Below are 20,740 nucleotides of genomic sequence, written 5' to 3'. Positions count from 1 at the left end.
ATAGCTGTGGCACATCTTTATTGGCTACTGCAGGGAAAGTTCTTGCATGAGTCATGCTCTTCAAACAAGTTAAACACATTTTAGAATCTGTCCTGCCAGATTGAGTACAGTTTTAGAAGAGACAAATACTATTGACTTGATTTTTGCATTTTACTTATACAAGAAAGATGTCATGAACATAATTGATCTTTATTGGGCCTTTATCAGCCTATCAAAAGTCTTTATCACAGTAAACAGGGAATTCCTGTAGAGCACTGTCTACAGGTTTAATGTCCCTTCAACTTTAATATCCTTTGAATCTTTCATGACAGAGTGAATACATGTGTACCAGCAGGTGTCCAGAAATCAAAACCTTTCACTGTTGAAGTGAGAGTTAAAGGGAGTGCTCTGACTTCTTTGATATTTTTATTTTTTTCCACAGCAGACCTTATTTAGCTACAGCTCCCTTAGTAATGATGATGGAGTGAAGAGTCAGACCATACATTCCAATAATATGCATCCAGGAGCTGTCATTAACATCCCTATTTTGGGCTTCATTGAGTATCATTTCTGCTTGTGCTCCTACTATCTTGTATGCAGGAGTAATGATTTTAAGAGATGATGATATGGCAGATACCAAACACTTCCAAGACTGGCAGGCAGGGAAGGACAGTGAGAAGAACAAGTGTCATCAATACACCTGGCTGCATATCCGAAGGGCTGACACACACATAGAGTGGGAACGCCATTTTTTGCTTTTCTTTGAATAGTAAATCACATACCATAAGGCCCAAGTCTTGATCACGTCTATTAGGTAACACCGCTGTGTGTACATGCATACGTGTGTGTCTGGTTGTGTGTGGGTGTGGGTGTCAGAAATGGATTTTTTTCTTATGTGCTGCCTTTAGCAACAGTAGGCTCTGTTGAGGGGCCTGGTGGACAACCCCTGCTTGTTAGTGGTGCAGATTAATTTTATTTCTAGTAGCTGCCATAGTATATGACTTTTGCTTGGCTCATGGTGTGAGGAGATTTTGATATCAGGCATCTGTTATTTTGAGTGTGTCTCAGGTAGGTAGCGTAATTTGACTCCATGTTTAAAGTTACTTATTAAAGCAGATGTTAATTTCAGTCTTTGTTTTGTTTCCTTTACAGCTTTGTGTCCAGAAGCTGAGGATCCTCATAGAAGATTCAGATCAGAACTGTAAGTAATTCCTTTTTTCTTTCATTGGCTTTTTTCAATTATTGTGTGTAGACTATGTAAGAGCAGATTTGTTTAGTATGATATAATGCTGGGGAATGAAGATTAAACAATAGAGTACAGTAGGATCTCATTATTGGTGATATTATTTGATTTGGCAATTCACTATTTTGTGTATTGGTATCAAGTGAGTCAAAGTTTATGTTTTAGAGAATCTTCATCTGATTTTGATGATCTTCATTCATTTGATGTTTCAACCATCTCATGTTTTAGTATGGAATTGGTGTTATGTAGTTTGGGGTGAAAATGCAGTTCATTGGACCCTCAGTTCAACGCAAATTTATTGAGGAATTTCTGCTGGGGATGCTTAACAACTTGGCAGGCTTGCTTGATGCATTTGCACTTGGTGAGCCTGCCATTTAGGGAGAGGATTCTTTTAGCTCCTCTTTTTGCTAAGGAGAAAGCTGGGTTGGTGCAGATGTGGTGCCTGCCCATAGAACCAGACCTAGAGTTAACCTTTGGAGGCTTAGAATTTCCTGAGCCTCTCATTGGAGCTCTGGCTGCCTTACTTATCAAATGAGCTAAAAAAAACTGAAGGTGGATATTGTAGGACTTGAGATGAAGAAGCCTGGCATTGGTATTGTTACCTGTCTTAGGGAGGTAACTATAGGCATCTTCAGTCAACTAGTCATTTGTTGTTGAAATTATTCTAATTAATGAGCTTACAAAACAAGTCAGGATGAAGCATACAATGTACTTTGTCTCTTATTGCAGTGTATGCTTCTACTTAGATGTGTGGAACTGTAAAGGAGGTGGTGATCTATTTCACACTCAACTCCATATTAAATTAGTGCCCCCTTCAGGGTAACTTTATTGCTGCTACTGACACTAAGAGAGATGGCTGTAAGATATGTGTTGATCACCATGGCTCTGGTATCAGGAACACCAACAGCTCTTCTGAATTTCGCAAAATCCAAGAAGATTAAAATTGCAAATTCTTGGTATTAGTGACCAGAGCTGCACTGCTGGACTTGGTATAGCAATTTTGAAGAGGTAGCTAAGGAGATTAAGATCCTGGTTAGTACTTATTGAAGGATCCTTCAAAACTGCAATGTCAGTTCCGTTATCCAAATTTTCATTATACGAAACTTTATCTGCATGGGGACTCAACTCTTAACCCCTCCACTGCGATTGGCACGGATCTGGCCTTCACTGGTAGGCTGCGGTTGGACTGGATTTGGCCACTGGTTTTTTCCTTTTTTTCCCCTAATTAAGAGGCCAGGTGAGGCTGGCAACTCATGTCAGCCTAGGTCAAGGACAAAGCCACGGAGAGGGTTGGGGGTGCAGGTGTGTCAGTTCAGGTCAGGTGAGGAGGGTGGTGGCTATAATTACTTACTGTATGTAGTGGCCATCGTCCTTATAACCACTCAATTGTAGAAAGTGATTGCATGAAATAGTCTGCTTTTTCCTTCTTGAGAGAGAGAGAGAGAGAGAGAGAGAGAGAGAGAGAGAGAGAGAGAGAGAGAGAGCACATGCCATTGAGATTAGTCTATGCCCCAGGGAGGGGAAGGGGAGAAGTTGTCCTCATCCCTGCAAACTCTGCCACCATCACCACCACCTCCATCCAATCACCAGTCAGTCAGGTCCTGAGTTCACACACTCACGTATGGTGGTATCATGTGCAGCGAGAACTATTGAGAGAGAGAGAGAGAGAGAGAAATTGTTGAGCGGACTTGTGACGTGAGATAAAGAGAGGGAGGGAGGGAGGGAGAGAAGCATTGGGTGACAGGCGGAGGGAAGGGCAGGTTGGCACCTTGGGGAAGAGGAGGCAGGTTGCTGCACGCCACAACCTTGTTTATTGTTCAACAAAAAAACAGACCAACGCTATTTAAAAAAAAAAAAAAAAAAAAAGCGGCTGCATTGATGTAAAGTGGAGACGATGATATACAAATTCATTCTGTTTTGCATGACTTAGAATTGGGGTCATCTATTCGTTTCTTGGAAGTTGTTTTGTCCAGCTGAAACGCAGCGGAGGGGTTAAAAAAAAAGCTTTATTCAGGGCATATTCCTCCTACTCTTCCCCTTCTGACTCCACAGTGCCTATCATTAAAATTCTTAGGAGCAATGTCTTTCATACCCTCTCTGGCTTCAATTCTCAGAAGGCTTATGAACCCAATGGAATATCTTCTGTTGTCATTAAAAACTGTAATTCTGTGCTGACACCCTGCCTGGTCTTTGCACTCTGCCTTTCAACATCTAGCTTTCTTTCCTGCTGGAAGTGAGCTTAAGGCATAATCTGGCAATCAAGAACGACCCCCCAGCCTTGAGACTTTCCTACCTCCCTCCCGTGATCCACCAGAGCGCTAGAGCTTTCTTGTCCATATGACTAGATGAACCAACACTCTTTTTTTTACTCATCAAAGACTACATGCATTAAATTAGTCACGATTATGATATCTACAGTTTATTAGGAACATTTCCCTAGCTACTTAGTGTCACTGCATGTGACGGAATTTCTTAACCCATTCCATTCATGACGCAGACGTCGGCGTCACAGTATGGAAAGGGTCAAGAGGAAATGGAAGAGGATTAATCCTCTTCTAAACCTCTCAATCCTCCTCAAAATTCCTCTTAATGCTCTTCCATTCCATCTTAAGATGTTTAGAAGAGGACTAACCCTTTCCATACGGTGATGCCGTCGAACGCCGACGTCGGCGCCACCGAAGTGAAAGGGTTAAAATGTCCTTTTTCTCTACAAAATATTGACAAATGGCATCGTTCCACTTTCTTGTTTCTAATGATGACAATGATATTTTCATACCGGGAAGTTCTTGCATATCCTACAGTGATACTTTAAAGTGGTCTGTGGTGCAGCAGTAACATAACAGTAACCTTGTAAGCTCTATATCCACCCCCACCTGGCAGGGCTACCCATAGGAAGCTCAGGAAATGGTCATCGCCATCGGCCTTTCTTGCTGGCTGCACCGGCCAGCAAGAAAGTAGCCGAATCCACCCCCACTGCAGCTTGTGTGGGGCCCCTGATTCTTGCCAAAAATTGGGGGACTTCTTGAAAATCTGACATGCCAGAACAAGAAACACAAGAATTTTGCAAGATTTGGGGTAATTCTTGTTCGTGCCAGGGTAATTCTTGATCGCCAGATGACGGCTTAACATACAGCCTGTGCCTAAGAAGGGTGACTGTTCCAATCCCTTAAACTACCATCCTATAATTTTGCTTTCCTGTCTTTCTAAAGCTTTTCAATCAATCCCTAACCATAAAATTCCTAAGCGTCTATCAACTTCTGACCTTCTCTCTGATCACCATATGGGCTCTGCAAGGGGCATTCTACTGGTGTTCTTCTTGTCTTCCTAACTGACTCCTGGTCATCCTATCTTAGCTGTTTGGTGAAACTTTTGCTGTTACCTTAGACATCTTGAAGGCTTTTCAGAGTCCGGCGCAAATCTTTGCTTTATAAACTACCCTTCTATGGATTCTATTCCTCTCTTTACTTTTTATTCTTCAGTTTCCTTTCCAACTGATCAATCTCTCTAGTTGGGCAAGGCTGACCTGACTTCCAGCCCTTGGATATGAGTGGCAAATGTGATCATAACTTCACATAACATCAGTACAGAAAATTCACAAGGTCCAATTAGGCTGTTAAAACTTCTTTCTTTCTTTCTTTCTTTTCAGTCTCTGGGAGGGTCAGCTATAAAAATTCTTTCCACAATATCCACATATTCCATTTATTCGTCAAGGTCTTGGTTGAATTTATTTGGATAACTTAGAGGTTACAGTATAGGGTTCTTTGCAACTGACCATAGGTGTAGTCATACCGTGTTTCATCTAGAGAAACTGAAAGACTGCAAATATCCATGAGTCTGCATTGACAATCTCATGTTGGGTCTGTGTGCTTGGCACCCTTCAGGATCCTTTAGTATTGTGGGGTATCTTCAAATGTGAAAGTCTCCAAGCTGCAAAGGAGGACATTAGGGAATACCTTAGGTCAAGGAGTGGTTTTGCCATACGGAATACGCTGGAAAATATTGAGAAGTCATGCTTCCAGGCTTGATGGGAATCAGGACCAGTATAGGGCTCTGTCACATTGAACTTAGTTCCTCCTGACGAGAAACGAGAAGAGGCATGTCTTGAGTCTTGCTGAAGACATCAAGGGCCATTTCAGTGAACTTCCATACTGAAAGAGCTCTTCTCCAAGCTTCACTCTCAGGAAAGCACTGTCTGAACAGTAAATGGTTGCCATGTGTCAGATGAGGATGGACAGAGGGCTTGTTGGGCTCAGTACTTTGAGTATTTGTACATGTCAGACCCTCTAAGCTGGGAGCTCCCATCTACTGGATTACAGATGTGAATGCTGACTCACCAATGGATGAAACTTCGCTCTCTTGACAAAGTCAGAGATGCTTTGGCAAGGTTGAGGAGTGTAAAGGCAGCTAGTATTAGTAACATCAAAGTGGAGCTGCTAAAAACTGCGGGTGAAGTCGTGATCTATGGGATGCATGCAGTCTTGACTGTCAGTTGGCAGTCTGTTATCATTCCTCCTGACTGGAAGAGTGGCTGGGCCAGTTGCAGTTGTCCCTATCTTGAAAGGGAAATAGGACTGTCAGGATTGAAACAATTACTGCAGTATTATACGACCCAGTGTGTCAAGTAAAGTGCTTGCTGATCTATTTTTCATTCAGTTTTACAGTTAACTGCTGAAATTACAGAGTCTTGAGCAGTTGCATTCATACTTGGTGATTTTACAATTTTACCATATTCTGGTGCCTCGCATACTGATGGAGCACCAACATGAGTTTTAAATAGGAGATGCTGCAGCCTATGCTGTCCCCAAAAAAGGTGCTTGATTCAATGCATCATAAGGCTGTGTTTACACCAAGCGAATCAGATCGATTCCATTCATGAAGAATCATTTGACTTAAGTCATTTTGAATCAGCATACAGTACCCTCTCAAGTTTCGCTCTCGCTTCGTTCCGAAGGTATAACACTAAACTTGAGGATCGCGAAACTCGAGGTATTGAAAGCACTGAAAAAGTGCTTATCTGTTCCGACCTGTGGAGATTTTTTTTTTTTTTTTCCCCCAAGTGGGCTATGGTGTCAGTCGACTGTCCATCTGGGCCTGATGGTCGGCCCCGAGCCCGTCATGGCGCAGGCAACTGTTTATAGTGGCGCCATTATAATTGGCTCAGCTGCCCCCCCGGAGCTCACTTGTTTTCCTCCTTTACTCCCTTGTTATCCCAAAATACGTACCTTGTAAAAAGGAAGAAATAAGGAAGAGAGAACAGGCTGTTTTAAAGCCACAGATCAAGCCTTATGATTGGCTGGGCTCTGACAACACGCTTGTGATTCGCTGGGAGTCCGATGACGTCATCACCGACGCTCACCCGGTCAGCAGCCTCGCTGCCTTAAGGCAATGTCACACTGGCTGTTGTCTTCTAACCATTGTGGCTACTGGCAACGCCCATATGCCCATCCGGGAGCGAGTTGTCGGTTGTCCATAACCTGGTGTCACGCCGCTCACGCGCCCTTTTCTTCCCACCACTTTGGCGGCAGCTTGGGCAACCAGCAAATCCAACTTTTCCGGGAGTGCGTCACACATGGGCAAGGTCGGTTGCCCATATCCACATCCACAACATAAACAAAGCACTCACCCTGTATCAACATGGCGTCGTCTGCTAATGTAAGACCTCTCGTGGCTTGTGCTGTCATTACCCAAGTTATGACTTGTTGCTGCAGTTAAATTTTTTTTTTTTTTTTTTTTTTTTTTTTTTTTTTTGCCGATTGCCGCCTTCGGTAGGCATTGATGGTGCCTGATGGCCCAGGCAGGTTTCTTCTTCGTGGGAGTGGGGTCTGCCCAGCCTGCTCTGAGGCAGCGCCTAGGTGTTTAGCCTGGCGCTTGGAAGGAAGAAGCTGCTGTGGGTGTGGTGTGTCTGTGGTTCCTCCATGCCAGTTCTCATTGTCACCATTGCATGTGAGCGGCCAACTCACCCATCTAGACTCCGACCACATAAACACGTGGATCGAGTAACAACAAAGACACACACACACACACACACACACACACACACACACACACACACACACACACACGCACACACCAGACTCATCATGAACCTTGGCAGATGTTTCTCACAAACAAAAATGTCTACGCCATTTCCTAGAGTGGGTTAGAACTTATTTGGTGAGTGGTTCATACAAACCAAACATACCCAGTGGCAAGAAGAGAGCAGTGTTAAAGACGACTGCTCTCTTCTTGCCAAGAGCTAGGTTTGGTTCATGTGAGCCACTCACCAAATACGTTCTAACACACTCAAGAAATGGTGAAGTCGTTTCTGTTTGTCAGAAACATCTGCAATGGTTCCTAGTGAGTCTGGTGTGTGTGTGTGTGTGTGTGTTGTTATTCGATCCATGTATTTAATTGGTTGAGTCAAGATGGGTGGGTTGGCTGCGCACGCGCATTGGTGACAGTGAGAACTGGCATGGAGGAACCACAGGCATGCCACACCCACAACAGTTTCTTCCTTCCATTTAAATGCAGCAACAAGTCCATAACTTGAGTAATGGCAGCACAAGCCGCGACTGCCCTTAATTTAGCAGACAACGCCATGTTGATACAGGGCAAGTGCTTTGTTTACATTGTGGATGCGGATACGGGCAACTGACCTTGGCCGTCTGTGACGCACAACCGGAAAAGTTTGAGTTGCCGGTTGCCCTAGCTGGTGCCAACTCGGTGGGAAGAAAAAAGCCCTGTGTGACACCAGCTTATGGATAACCATGAACTCGCTCCCGGTTGGGCGTACGGGCGTTGCCAGTAGCCCCAACGGTTGAACGCCCGTAGCCCCAACGGTTGGACGAAAACGGCCATTGTGACACCACCTTAAGACAGTGAAGCCGCTGATAGGGTGAGCGTCGGCGATGACGACATCAGACTCCCAGCGAATCACAAGCGTGTTTTCTGAACTGTCAGCCAATCGTAAGGCAGCCGCCTTCAACTGCGGCTTTAAAACGACCCATTCTCTCTCTCTCTCTCTCTCTCTCTCTCTCTCTCTCTCCATAGCCACAATGTTTGAAGGAAAACGTCCAGTGCGATACTACCTTTAAAAGTAGCCTGCGTGACGCTGATGGTAAGTAGACGTGACCTGTACGTGTCAAAACAGCGCGAAACTCGGGGTGATAATGTGCGAAAGTCGGGATGGTAAGAATTTAGGACTAACCGCGAAACTCGTGGATTGCGAAACTCAAGAGGGTACTGTAGTTAAAACTGACTGAATCTGAATCAACATTCAAAAGGCAGTACCAAGACAGGCTTTCACATGTATGGACTTATATGCTGTTGCTGAAATAGCAGCATTGCTGTGGCTGAGGCAGCGTAGGCGTAGGCATCAGCAACGAATATGGCTGCATGAAATGTTTAAAGACCTGAATTTGGGAGCTTTGGACATCTATTCCCAAATTTGGTGAATAATCCGTAGAAATTTTATGAATTCTTTAGGATGACTAAAGAACAATTTAAAATGTTGGTGGAGTTGACTGGATCCTCCTTAAGAAAGCAGAATACCAATTACCAACGTGCAGTTATGTCACGCATGGACTGGGTATTAGGCAGAGTTGTGAACCAAAGTCACTGGAGCATCTATTGCCATTATTACTAGCCAATGACTTTGTTTTTGCAGAAGATGTAGTTTTCCTCACAGAGTCACTAGAGGTTCTACTGATGGCTGTTGAGGCACTGCAATAAAAGTTGAAGCCATTGGAACTTTGTCTCCTAGACCATGACCCTAGTACAGTTGTTTGGAGGGTTACTGGGTGAAGCATGACATTCTCTTCATGGATATGGCAAGGACATTGAGATCTTGTAAAATCTCTTACCTGGGTAGCTTAGTTCAGAACAATGGCTGGTTTCATCAGGAAGTCTTACGGCAGATTGGCTTGGCTCATAGTGTTATGTACTCGCTCAGTACAAGCATATGGCATTGTCAATACCTATGCAGAAGGACGAAAATCCAAATCTTCATGTGGCTTGTGCTTCTTGCCTTACTCGATAGCTGGGAGACATGGACACTGAATAGTGACCTGAAGAGGCGGATTGATACCTTTGGTAAAAAGTACCTACACAAAATCATGGTATGTCATTGGAATGACTTGTCAAACCATTGATTACTCCTTGAGACTGATTTGAGTCCTATCACCTGCACAGTCCAAGAATGCTAACTCCAGCTATATGGGCATTTGGCATGCTAACCAGAAGCTGACCCAGAAGCTGGCTTGTTTCTGTAAGAGACAACCCCAAGTGGAGGAAGCCGAAGGGATGGCCATAGAGCCTGTTGCTGGAGCAAATCGATAGATTCTGTCATGAGGTTCTTGGAATGGGAAGGGGGCCTCATGGAGACTTGCTTGAAGGAACCCCTGAGTTTGGTGTGGCAGTGTGGATGAGGGGATACCCCCCCCCACCCCCCCCACCCCAGCATATGCCCTGGTTGATTGATTGAAACAAGGTGATGTGTACTTATGAGGGAGGAAAGGGGGAAGCCAGGGAAATCAGGGGTACCTATCCAAATGTAGCAATACAAGTAAGTGTCTTATGTAAGTAGATTTTTAGTGTGTACTCAAGTATGTGAGTGTATGCAACAGAAATGAAAGTGTTTTATCAGATAGGGTGGTGATGGGTTACAGTTAAAGATGCTATAAAGACAAGTGTTTTTGATCTGTATTTTTTTCAGTTTTGATGTGGAAAATTATATTAATATATAAGTGGACGTGATTTTGGGGGTATGTACTACACAAGCAGATATGGTCAAGTTGAGATGCTTGTGATCAAAGTTCTTGTCCCATAGTATTTGCTTCTGCTCATTGAGGGACCATGGATGATTTATATTTGTTTCATCACTTGTCATACTGATGTAGTCACTTTTGTGCATTTCATTATGTGTAGTACCATAAACTTGACTGAGTAGCAGCCATGCGTAGATGCAGCAGACTGCGGTGCAATATGACAACAGCCATAAAGAAGTTCATTTGACTGGGTCTGTCTAGTGCTATGGCTATGATCTGGCCATGGCTATGATCTGACCCAGTGGAGCAATGGACACTGTGTACACATTTAGTGATATGGTTGTTTATTCACCATGACCATGCTGTGTGAAGATACAGTTGGCTGCAATTCAGGGCACTGTGCTATGGATAGGTATGGCAAGAAATCAGACAGTGAAAGCTGCCCTATACTCATTTGAGCCTAAATTGTTGTGTTTCAAGAAATTGAGTGAATAACATTATACTAAAAATTTCAATGAGGAGGGGAAAGTAACAACAGTACGAGGAACTAGACGACATTTCCTCTTGTCTGTCCTAGCAGTGAAAGAGCTACAGCAGCACGGTGTTGCCAAGAGTAGTGAAATTTACTCATAAATTATTTTTTTCATATAAATCATCACTTAATATAATTGCTATTTTTTTTATATATTACTAAACAAAGAAGATTATTTTTGGATAAGAACTAAGTAACATTTAAAGTAATGTCACCATTTTGCTAATTTTAATTTTGGTGTTACTTCTTACAATGCCAATTAATCGCCAGAATGGAGATCCTACTGTACTCTCATAATTCTGTAACCTAATAAATAAAGTAAGGCACTAAGGTGTTCTTTTTAATATAAAGGCAAAGTTTTGGCTCAAGATGAAAGAAATGCTTCTTGTAAATTGGAAGTGGAATTAAATGAACTGTATATAAATCATGTCTAAAGGGTATGATAAGGATGTTGATTGTAATGTTTCCATAACATGCCTGATGTAAAAGTTCCATATCAGTGGCTATGTTGTGCCTTAGCTATTGCTTAAATTTTACAGTTGTAAAATTTGTAGATGTTTAACATTCCATCTTTAGACCCTAGCAGCCATAATTTAGAATTTCCAGCCTCATTAGATACTTCCATCCCTTTGTAGAGGTGTTGTATGTAAGTTTCATGTTGTGGCTGAGAGTAGGGAGATTACATTTTCACTTGCAGGCCTTGTATCCCAGACGTTGAGATGTACACCTACCAAGCCTTCAGAATTTAATATGCTAATGAAGAATTATACCATAATAAAATATCCTCAAGATTTTTTATGTATAATATGTCTGAGAGAGCAAAGGAGGACTTTGACTAAAGTGGTGTAGCACAGTATGGTGTTTATATTTGAATATGCATAAAATAATGCTAGTAATGACATCTTGGGAAGTAATTACAGAAATCTGACTGAGAATGTATTTTAAAAGATAAAAGTAGTGGTGAGGTGGAAGATTTAGCGTGAGGGAACTGACAATCGAAAGTTACTAAGAACCATGAAAAGCAGCGTCTGTATGTATACAGATTAGTTATTTTTATTTAGGATCTCAGTGTGATTGAAATATAACCAATAATGTTGTAAAAAGTCTTGATCTTTTTTCTGTAAATCATTAAAAAAAATTTATCTAATTGATGATTTACAACTGGATCATTCACGGGCTCTCAAATGTAAAGTATTTCGTTACCTTTCTTTCCAGATATCAGTGGATCCTAAATATTAACTTTTCAAAAAAAATTTCTTGGCTTATTTGTTGTTCATGTGGCCTTGTACTCAGCCTCTAATATCCAGTATAAATCTGGGTGCATCACTTCATCTTAGGGTTAAGGGTGTGTGGAAATTAAGGTGATGATATATATCTAAATTTCAGTATGAGTGTGTGAATGAATGGCTAATCTGTACCCCTTCAGCTAGTAATTTTTCTCTTTCTCTTATACTCTGTAGTAGATGCTCAGAAAGACAAAGTAGGTGTGTCCTAGACTTCCATCTGTTTTGTATATTCTCTTTAATATAATTGTGCATGCCCATTTGTGTACTTGTGTAGAAATTAACATAATATGCCAAAGTTATTTTAAAGTATAGTGAGCATGAAGCTGCTGTAATTTTTTTCTTTAATGTTGGAAATTTTTTCCTCAAATAAAATGTATGATAATCTCTTAGGACTCTTAGGTATGTATGTATCTGTAAGATTATTTACTTTCATATTTCCACATTTTTTAGCTTTTTTATTATTTCTAGTTTCATAAAAGTATGGTGCAGAAAGTGTCTGAACATAATTTTTATTAGTCTAACTGCCAATCTTAACTTAAAATATCTTTTATAACATTTTCAGACTTATTCCATGCAAGCCAATAGAACAATAATGAAATCCACCTTCCTTACACTAATTAAGAATTTCCCTTTATAACTAAAGTGCACTTACTGAAACATCCAAGGTCTTGCCAGAACTGCCTTGACATATGTGAATGAACACAGTGTGAACCCATGTGGCATCACCATGGCATGGAGTGGCAGTGGTGAGGAGAAAGGGAATTCCTGCTCTTCTCACCACACACTTCATAAGTACTATTGTTTTCAGCATAGGCTACTTTTTATTAGAAATAAAGTATCTGAGTGGTGGACAAATGATATCACTCCTTCACGCGGTGATATAGAGGGGTGAGATAAGGAAAGCAGTGGAGAGATTAAGAGATGGCAAATATCCAACTCTGTGGTATACAGCTGAAATCTGAATTATGGAGGAAAGAAAGTAGTTGAGTGGATTCCTTTGATAGAATTGCTTGGAAGCAGAGAGTTGTTCTAGAGAATTAGAGCATTCAACATCCCAACTTCCCATTGTTGAGTTAGTATGATTTGGGCCATCAAATATAAATAAGTACAATATAACAATAATTGCATTCAGTAACACATGGACATATAGGAAAAAACATTTCATATAAAGTCATTCGTGTGCTATATTTTTTGTAAGAGATTTTGAAAGTACTTAATATACCTATTGAAATAGGAGGTATGATAAGTTTTCCACAAATTGTGGATGGGTGTACAAGATATGAAAGAGTGTTTGGGCTAGCAGCGCAAAACTGCATACGAGTGATGTGGAGTAGCTGTTTGTAGAAATTTTATTTGCAGACACCACTATCCTGGAGGAAGAAAGTGAGAATAAGATGCATGGAGTATTGCATTTTGTAGTTGCAGGAGAAGTATGCTTTTAGTGCATTACAGTAATGATTTTCGAGAGAAATCAGGCTGAAATAATTGATTTTGCATCACTCTATAGAGTGTGTAGGCCAGGTGTAACTAGCTATGAAGTAGGGGAAAATTGGAGGATGGAGAGGAATTTATATATCTTGGAACAGTTTAAGTTTGGTAGCATGAAGGGAGAGGGCAGTGAAGGGATGACAGATCATTATGTCTTGAGAGACTTGTGGGAGATAGAGATGTAAGCATTTATGGAAAGAGGGGATTAAGAAATAATACAGTTCTGCTATATGATCAATTTCTCCAAAATATGAGTATGGAATGAGTCACAGTAGACGCAGATTTGTGTGGTAGAAATCAGTTGCTTGAGGATAGTATGTGATTAGAAAGGTGGGATGGTGTAGGCATGGAAATGGTGTACAGATATAGTATTCATTTGAGTGGAGTAACAGAATAGGTAAAGTTTAATTCATTGAGATGCTTTGTTAATGGTAGGACAATACAGAATGATGATTTTGTTAATAGGTTGTATAAGAGTTCAATAGGAGGTTAAAGGGTGGTAGAGAAACCACTGGTGACATGGATTGATAGAACTGAGAAATATATGGAGAGATATGAGCTGGGTGTGAATGTTCGAAAAATGATTTGTATTAATTGATAACTAGAGGCTTTTTTGGAATGGCCTTCTTAGAGGAAACAAGGTATTGGAACTTTACATAGATACTAACATTCATGAGTTACTGCAAATTTGCAAATAAGTATGATATATATATATATATATATATATATATATATATATATATATATATATATATATATATATATATATATATATATATATATATATATATATATATATATATATATATATATATATATATATATATATATATATATATAGTCGGACCAATTTGGGGGGAAGGCCAAGCCGAGTTATCCAAAAATCCGAGTTACCCGAGGATTTTTTTATTTTATTTATTTTTTTTTTTTTCACATTTTGCACTCCTGTTACCACTAACAGTTGAAATGTTCTGCGTAATGTATTACATAAATAGGTACTACATACATGACGCGCGAACACACATACACACACGGCGTACACACACACACGCGCGCATCGTGCACCATGAGCTCGGCACGGCTAACACCTCTCTCATGGTCCTGTATAACAGCCATTTTGTCTGCCACCGACAGCATCTTCAGCTTCCTAACTGACGTGGAAGACATAGCCTTGCCCTTAGAAGCCATGGTAGAATAACAAAGGCAACAATAAGGGCTACAGAGCAAGCAAAAGCTGAGGGAGACACTGCCACGCGCTTGCTAAGTCAGCTGTGTAAACACTTATCTTGGCGGCGGCAGTGCCGCAGCACATGCACCCGTTTCGCGTCTCCAACAGCTCGGACAACTCCTCAAATGACTCAGATGATGTAAGAGCTATCAGGGCTGCGTTTGAGAAAGCGACTCGGGCCGCCCGGACTGCCCCGGGTCCTCTCAAACACGTGACGCCGCAGCTCGGGTTGCCAATACGCAATTTTGCTGCCAGTGAGATGCTGTTACCATAGCAACGACGAGGCTTAACTGAGAGGCGAACAAAAGCGTTTGATAGAGGGGTCCGGGTCATCTGGGCGCCCAGGGCGGCCCAATTCGCTCTCTCAAATGCACCTCATGGGTATTTTAGCCAGTTTATAAGCCGAGTGGCTTAAAATTACTCAGTCAAAGGGCAAAAAATGCCTACCGGTGCATTCGGGATAGGACGGAAAAAAAAACCTGAAAGTGTCCGACTTATCCGATATCCGGCTTATTTGGGTCCGACTTCAGCGGGGTTTACTGTATATATATATATGTATGTATATATATGTATGTATATATATGTATGTATATATATGTATGTATATATATGTATGTATATATATGTATGTATATATATGTATGTATATATATGTATGTATATATATGTATGTATATATATGTATGTATATATATGTATGTATATATATGTATGTATATATATGTATGTATATATATGTATGTATATATATGTATGTATATATATGTATGTATATATATTTATGTATATATATTTATGTATATATATGTATATATATATATATATATATATATATATATATATATATATATATATATATATATATATATATATATATCCACAAGGTTCACGGTGCTTTGACATGTACGGGTCACATTTACCTACCGTCGGCGTTCAACCATTGGGGCTATGGGCAACCGTGGTTGCCTGTATGCCCAACCGGGAGCGAGTTGTTGGTTGTCCGTATGAATGGAAAACGGTTGTGAGTACGAGCGAGGTTTCTTGGGTACCGAATGTTGCATGTAAACAAACAGACGACGGCAGTGGCTGAGGAGCAGTGGAAGATGGCCCACCAAGAGACTCGTAAAATGGACTGGCAGAGCTGCTTTGCTTACTACTTGATTAACAAGATAAGAGAACACCCCGTGCTGGGAAACCACAGTCCAAAAAACTTTTTGTAGATCTCCCAGTGTTGTTTTCCTCTTCTTCTTCTTCTTTTGACCTGTAATGCATGGCAGCAATGGTGAAAAGTAACAGTGGAAAATAGCAAAAGGGCATAGAAAACCAAAATCAGGGAAAGAAAAGAACAGAAAAACACCTAAGTTCAGGGTGAAGTGTATAAGTGCGCACTGTGAAGTAAATAAGGGCCGCTTTCACAGTCACTTTGTTTGTTTTGATCGTTACCAATGGTGGCGATCAACGCTACAGTTTTCCAGGTGAAATTGGCCTATGGGGTAGTGATGGCTGCAGAGAAAGCGACAGGTGTTGACAGTGTGTGGTAAGGTGCGGGGCGAGGCTAGCCCAGCAGCCGCCACGAGGTGCTGTTGTAAAGGCAACACCTCCGACGCCATCACATCACATCACTACCCATCAGCCAGTTTCACGTGGAAATACCAGAGCGGCGATCCCCGCGACAGATAACGATCAAAACAAACAAAATGACTGAAAGTGGCCCTAAGTGCATGTTGTGAAGTATAAAAGTGTGGAGAAGGAGGACCTAAGAAGCGATACAAAACATTACAGGTCAAAAGAAGAAGGTCCACTATACACTGGCCGGTGTTGCAAAAAATATCTTCCCGCTGAAATTAGTCATTCTGCTGTCCACCACGCATGCGTGCTGTGGAAATACACAGCATTAAAAGTGTTAATTTGCCTGGGTTTGTTCTTTTTTGTCCGCTTGTGGTCTTTGTGAGCGGTGAGGGAACTATGGAAGCAGTAAGCAAGTTGAACCTCTCTGCGAGCTATTTTGCGATTGCGGCGGCAGTTTACGTTCAATAGGTGTTGAAAAGTCAATCATGATGTTAGTGATTTAATGATTTATAACAGAAAAAGTTAGCAGATTATACCATAACACACAGAAAACTACCAGAAGCTATAGGTTTGTCCAACTGTACCACGGGTGACCGCGAGCAACCGCCCTTACTTTAGCAGACGACACCACGTGGATCACAAGCGTGTATTCAGAACTGCCAGCCAGTTGTAAGGCAGCCGCCTTCAACTGTGGCTTCAGAACGACCTGTTCTCACTTCCCATTTTCTGCCTATTACTCTCGTATCCGGGTTAATAGAGCCATGGGGGCACCCGGATTGGTGTAGGTTAAGTCTATGGACTCGAAAACCCAAGTTTCGATCATGGCCTGCCGTAAAAGCAACGACAGAGTACTGCATAGGTGCTTCTGTCCATACTTATACTATGGTATGCCCCATGGCTTTGTAGCAGTCATTCTGCACCAGGGAGTGAAATGCGCGCGATTGACATGCTCCAGGAGCTGAGAAAAAGGTTCGAGCAGCGATGTCATGGTTAGCACTCGCAGCGATCTCTCCCTGGCTTATCGCAGTCCTGCTGTACCTTGGGGGGATCTGTTACTTGGGATTCGCCAATCAGGTGCGCCAGCCTCAGCCACTAACCCATTGCTGGGGTGCCTATAGCCCTGTGTTCACAGGCAGCAGCTAATGTTCCCCTGCCTGGCCAATCACAGCAGCGGGGCCTGGATCCAACACAGAAAAGCCCAGGTATTTGTGGCAGCTTAACCGCCCAAGTCTGCACCATCGTGTTTACCACGTAGGCTTTCTAGCAGACCCAGCACTGCCACAAGAAACTTTTTACGGGTCCAGTTTTACAAAACTGGAAGGCCGATCGCTCTGTGCTCTTCTTAGGTGTGTGTCTGCGGCTTTATCGCTGCGTAGCTGCATTAGCAACCTTGTGGCTACAAGCACCATGGGCTTTACCACCCGGGTCAACCAGAAGGCATACCAGAGCAATACCCGAAGCGGTCCGGGCCAGCAATGGGCATCAAGTGCTCAAAGCAGGCTTCTATATGGATGCCAGGGCAGACACCCCAGGGCGCTACCCTTTTAAGCCCAACAATGAGCCCGAAGGCCCACAGGCGCCGGGCAAGTACGCCAGGCCGCCCCACTCTGAGTGTGAGTGGGGAGGATAACCAAGGAGTCAACGACAACTTGGTGCAATTGCTTGTGCGGTGATCTGTGGCTGTTTAGTTATACTGTGTTACCCTTGCGAGCTGGGGGGGGGTTACCCCCAGCACAGTGCATCCTACGGGACCATGGGGAGGCCAGCCACAAGAAGTAACCACGATTTACGGCCAGCCCGCACCTCCAGATCATGCTGGCCCACGGAACTCCCGAACCCCTGCGGGCCTTACCGTAAGCATGGTAAAATCCTTCTTTCACATGTTGGACCGAGGGCGGTACTTATCCGCATTTCTTATTCCGGCCTCTGCACGAGTGCTAGCGGACCCACACGGCTTCTCCACAGGGACTGGGCCCTACTCACTTAGTCCAGTTTGGATTTAGGCAGTCATCAAGGCTTAAGCTAGGGTTCGCACTGTGTGTTTCATTTAAACAGTCCTTTGACACTCCTGCCATTTAAACCTGCAATGCCTTGACTCTCGTCACTTCGATATGGTCTGCAGCGCTCGACAAGAACATTTACGTGCCAGTTGTACTGCGAAACACACAGCTTTCCTGTGAACCTTTGCACCAGGACGTCAATATCATTGCTACGTGCAAGCTGGGGCGCACCTAACGGGTGCAGTACGCCGCCCTGGCAGAGTTTAGAGGCACCGCACGGGCAATTTGAACAACTTTTGGCGGCGCGCGCCAATTTTTTTTTTTTTTTAAATAAAATATTTTTCAAAACTCCCAGATATGGGCGAGGTCGGATACGGTGCCCCCGGATAACCGAGGGTTTACTGTATATATACAGGTAACTCTCAATTTATGCAAGTTTGGTTTACTCATTTTTCAAATAACGTGGGGTCCAAAATCCAAATAAATGTTTAATTTGCATGTTTTTTCACTTATACGCGATATTTTATGGAGTGCCCACCAGATGTCTCACGCAACTGGACTCACACGGCGCCGCAGCCACACAGCTGAGCTCAGTTCTTCCCGTGCGCCACATGAACAACAATACAGTACCCACGCTGTCCCGCTACTCAACAATAGGGATGGGCAGGTACCGGTACTAATGGTACCAGCTGTACGGTACGGTACCGGTACCAGACTGCTTGGTACCGGTGCCAGACGGCTTGGTACTGGTACCAGACTGCTCAGTACCGGTACCAATACTAGCCAGTCGCTAATGGTGTCCCTAATTTCTTCCTCACACGAGTGAGGCTGAATGCCTGAGTGGATATCTCAGTGATATGGATACTCTCTCTCTCTCTCTCTCTCTCTCTCTCTCTCTCTCTCTCTCTCTCTCTCTCTCTCTCTCTCTACTGAATGAAGTGAATATTTATTTTTCGATAGAAAGCTACCTCTTGTTTGATTTACATTGTTTTTGATTTACGCGACCTCTTCAAGGACACAATACTTGCGTAAATCGAGTTACCTGTGTATATATATATATATATATATATATATATATATATATATATATATATATATATATATATATATATATATATATATATATATATATATAGGGGAGGGATGCTAGAATAATATAAGTTCAAAGTTCAAAGCTAGCCGCATATCGCAAATTCGAACCTAAAAAAGCAAAAAGCATGTAAATAATGTCAATCACATTTTTTTTTTTTTTTTTTTTTAACTATAAACTGTTTTTAAACTGCTTTTTCTCGCGCTTGCAGTAAACAACACAAACAACAGCAACACAATAATAGCCCACAGGCTTTGACACAGAGCAATGGCTGCTTTAGACGATTGGATGATGAAGACACGTGGGCCCCGCTCTGAGAGTAGAGTTGCCCAGATGATTGCATTGTTTATTTCCTCCTTTCAGGAAGAAGTGTGTCATTATTTGATGTTAGCGAAGTCGAAACATGAAATGAATGAAAAAACTTTTCTTTCTCTTACAGTCAAGTCACAAGTCCCCACTCCTCCACCCCCAAGGGGGGGGGAGGAGGGAGGAGAGCGTGATCAGGTTCGTTACCAATATCAAGCTACATATGTATATATATATATATATATATATATATATATATATATATATATATATATATATATATATATATATATATATATATATACCCTCTCGAGTTTCGCAATCCATGAGTTTTGCGGTTAGTCCTTAATTCTTACCATCCCGACTTTCATGCATTATCACCCCGAGTTTTGCTCTGCTTTGACATGAACAGGTCACGTTTACTTACCATCGGCGTCACGCACGCTACCTTTAAAGGAAGTATCACGCTGTACGTTTTCCTGGGTAGGCGGTGGCCGAACTGGTAGCGTACTGGGCCCACATTTACCGCGTGATGGACGACGCGGGTTCGAATCCCCACGCTACCACTCGGATTTTTCAGTCACCGCCGAGTGGCTTAAAACTACCCACATGCTGTCCTGAAGACCACCCATCAACCCGGACTCTAGAGGAAGCCGTCCAAGCGAATCAAGAACGAGTTCCGAGGGGCAGCATGAGCCAATGCAAGATGGCGCCACTATAAACACTCGCCTGCGCCAGAACGGGCTGGGCCGACCATGAGGCCCCACCTGGAAGAAGCCTTGGGCCAACCATCAGGCCTCACCAGGAAGATGCCTACCGGCGCAACAGGCAGCGACGTTAAAAAAAATAAAAAAAATAAAATAAAAAATAAAAAATAAACGTGGCTATGGCAAAAGAGAGAGAGAGAGAGAGAGAGAGAGAGAGAGAGAGAGAGAGAGAGAGAGAACGGGTCGTTTTGAAGCTGCAGTTGAAGGCGGCTGCCTTACGATTGGCTGACAGTTCTGAAAACACGCTTGTGATTCGTTGGGAGTCCGATGACATCATCGCCGGCGCTCACCCTATCAGCGGCTGCACTGCCTTCAGGCAGTGTCACAATGGCCGTTTTCGTCCAACCGTTGGGGTTACGGCCTTACGGGTAACGCCCGTACGCCCAACCGGGAGTGAATTTACGGTTATCCATAAGCTGGTGTCACACAGGGCTTTTTTCTTCCCACCGAGTTGGCACCAGCTAGGATAACCGGCAACTCCAACTTTTCCGGTTGTGCGTTACAAACG

General features: G+C 42.6%; 1 protein-coding gene across 2 annotated transcripts in view; it reads left to right on the top strand.

Annotated features, from left to right (window-relative positions):
- The window catches only part of LOC127003987 (AP-3 complex subunit delta-1-like), a 96,148-nt gene that overhangs the window by 25,040 nt on the left and 50,368 nt on the right, over positions 1-20,740 (top strand). For both annotated transcript variants that reach the window (XM_050871072.1, XM_050871071.1), the window contains exon 9: positions 1,132-1,180. In XM_050871072.1, coding sequence (XP_050727029.1) covers positions 1,132-1,180 — 49 coding nt within the window. The remainder of the gene's footprint in view (positions 1-1,131; positions 1,181-20,740) is intronic.

The sequence above is a fragment of the Eriocheir sinensis genome, chromosome 27, assembly GCF_024679095.1.
Source record: "Eriocheir sinensis breed Jianghai 21 chromosome 27, ASM2467909v1, whole genome shotgun sequence".
NCBI lineage: Eukaryota > Metazoa > Arthropoda > Malacostraca > Decapoda > Varunidae > Eriocheir > Eriocheir sinensis.
The sequence above is the reverse complement of the archived record's forward strand: the minus strand, read 5'-3'. Positions and strand labels throughout refer to the sequence as shown.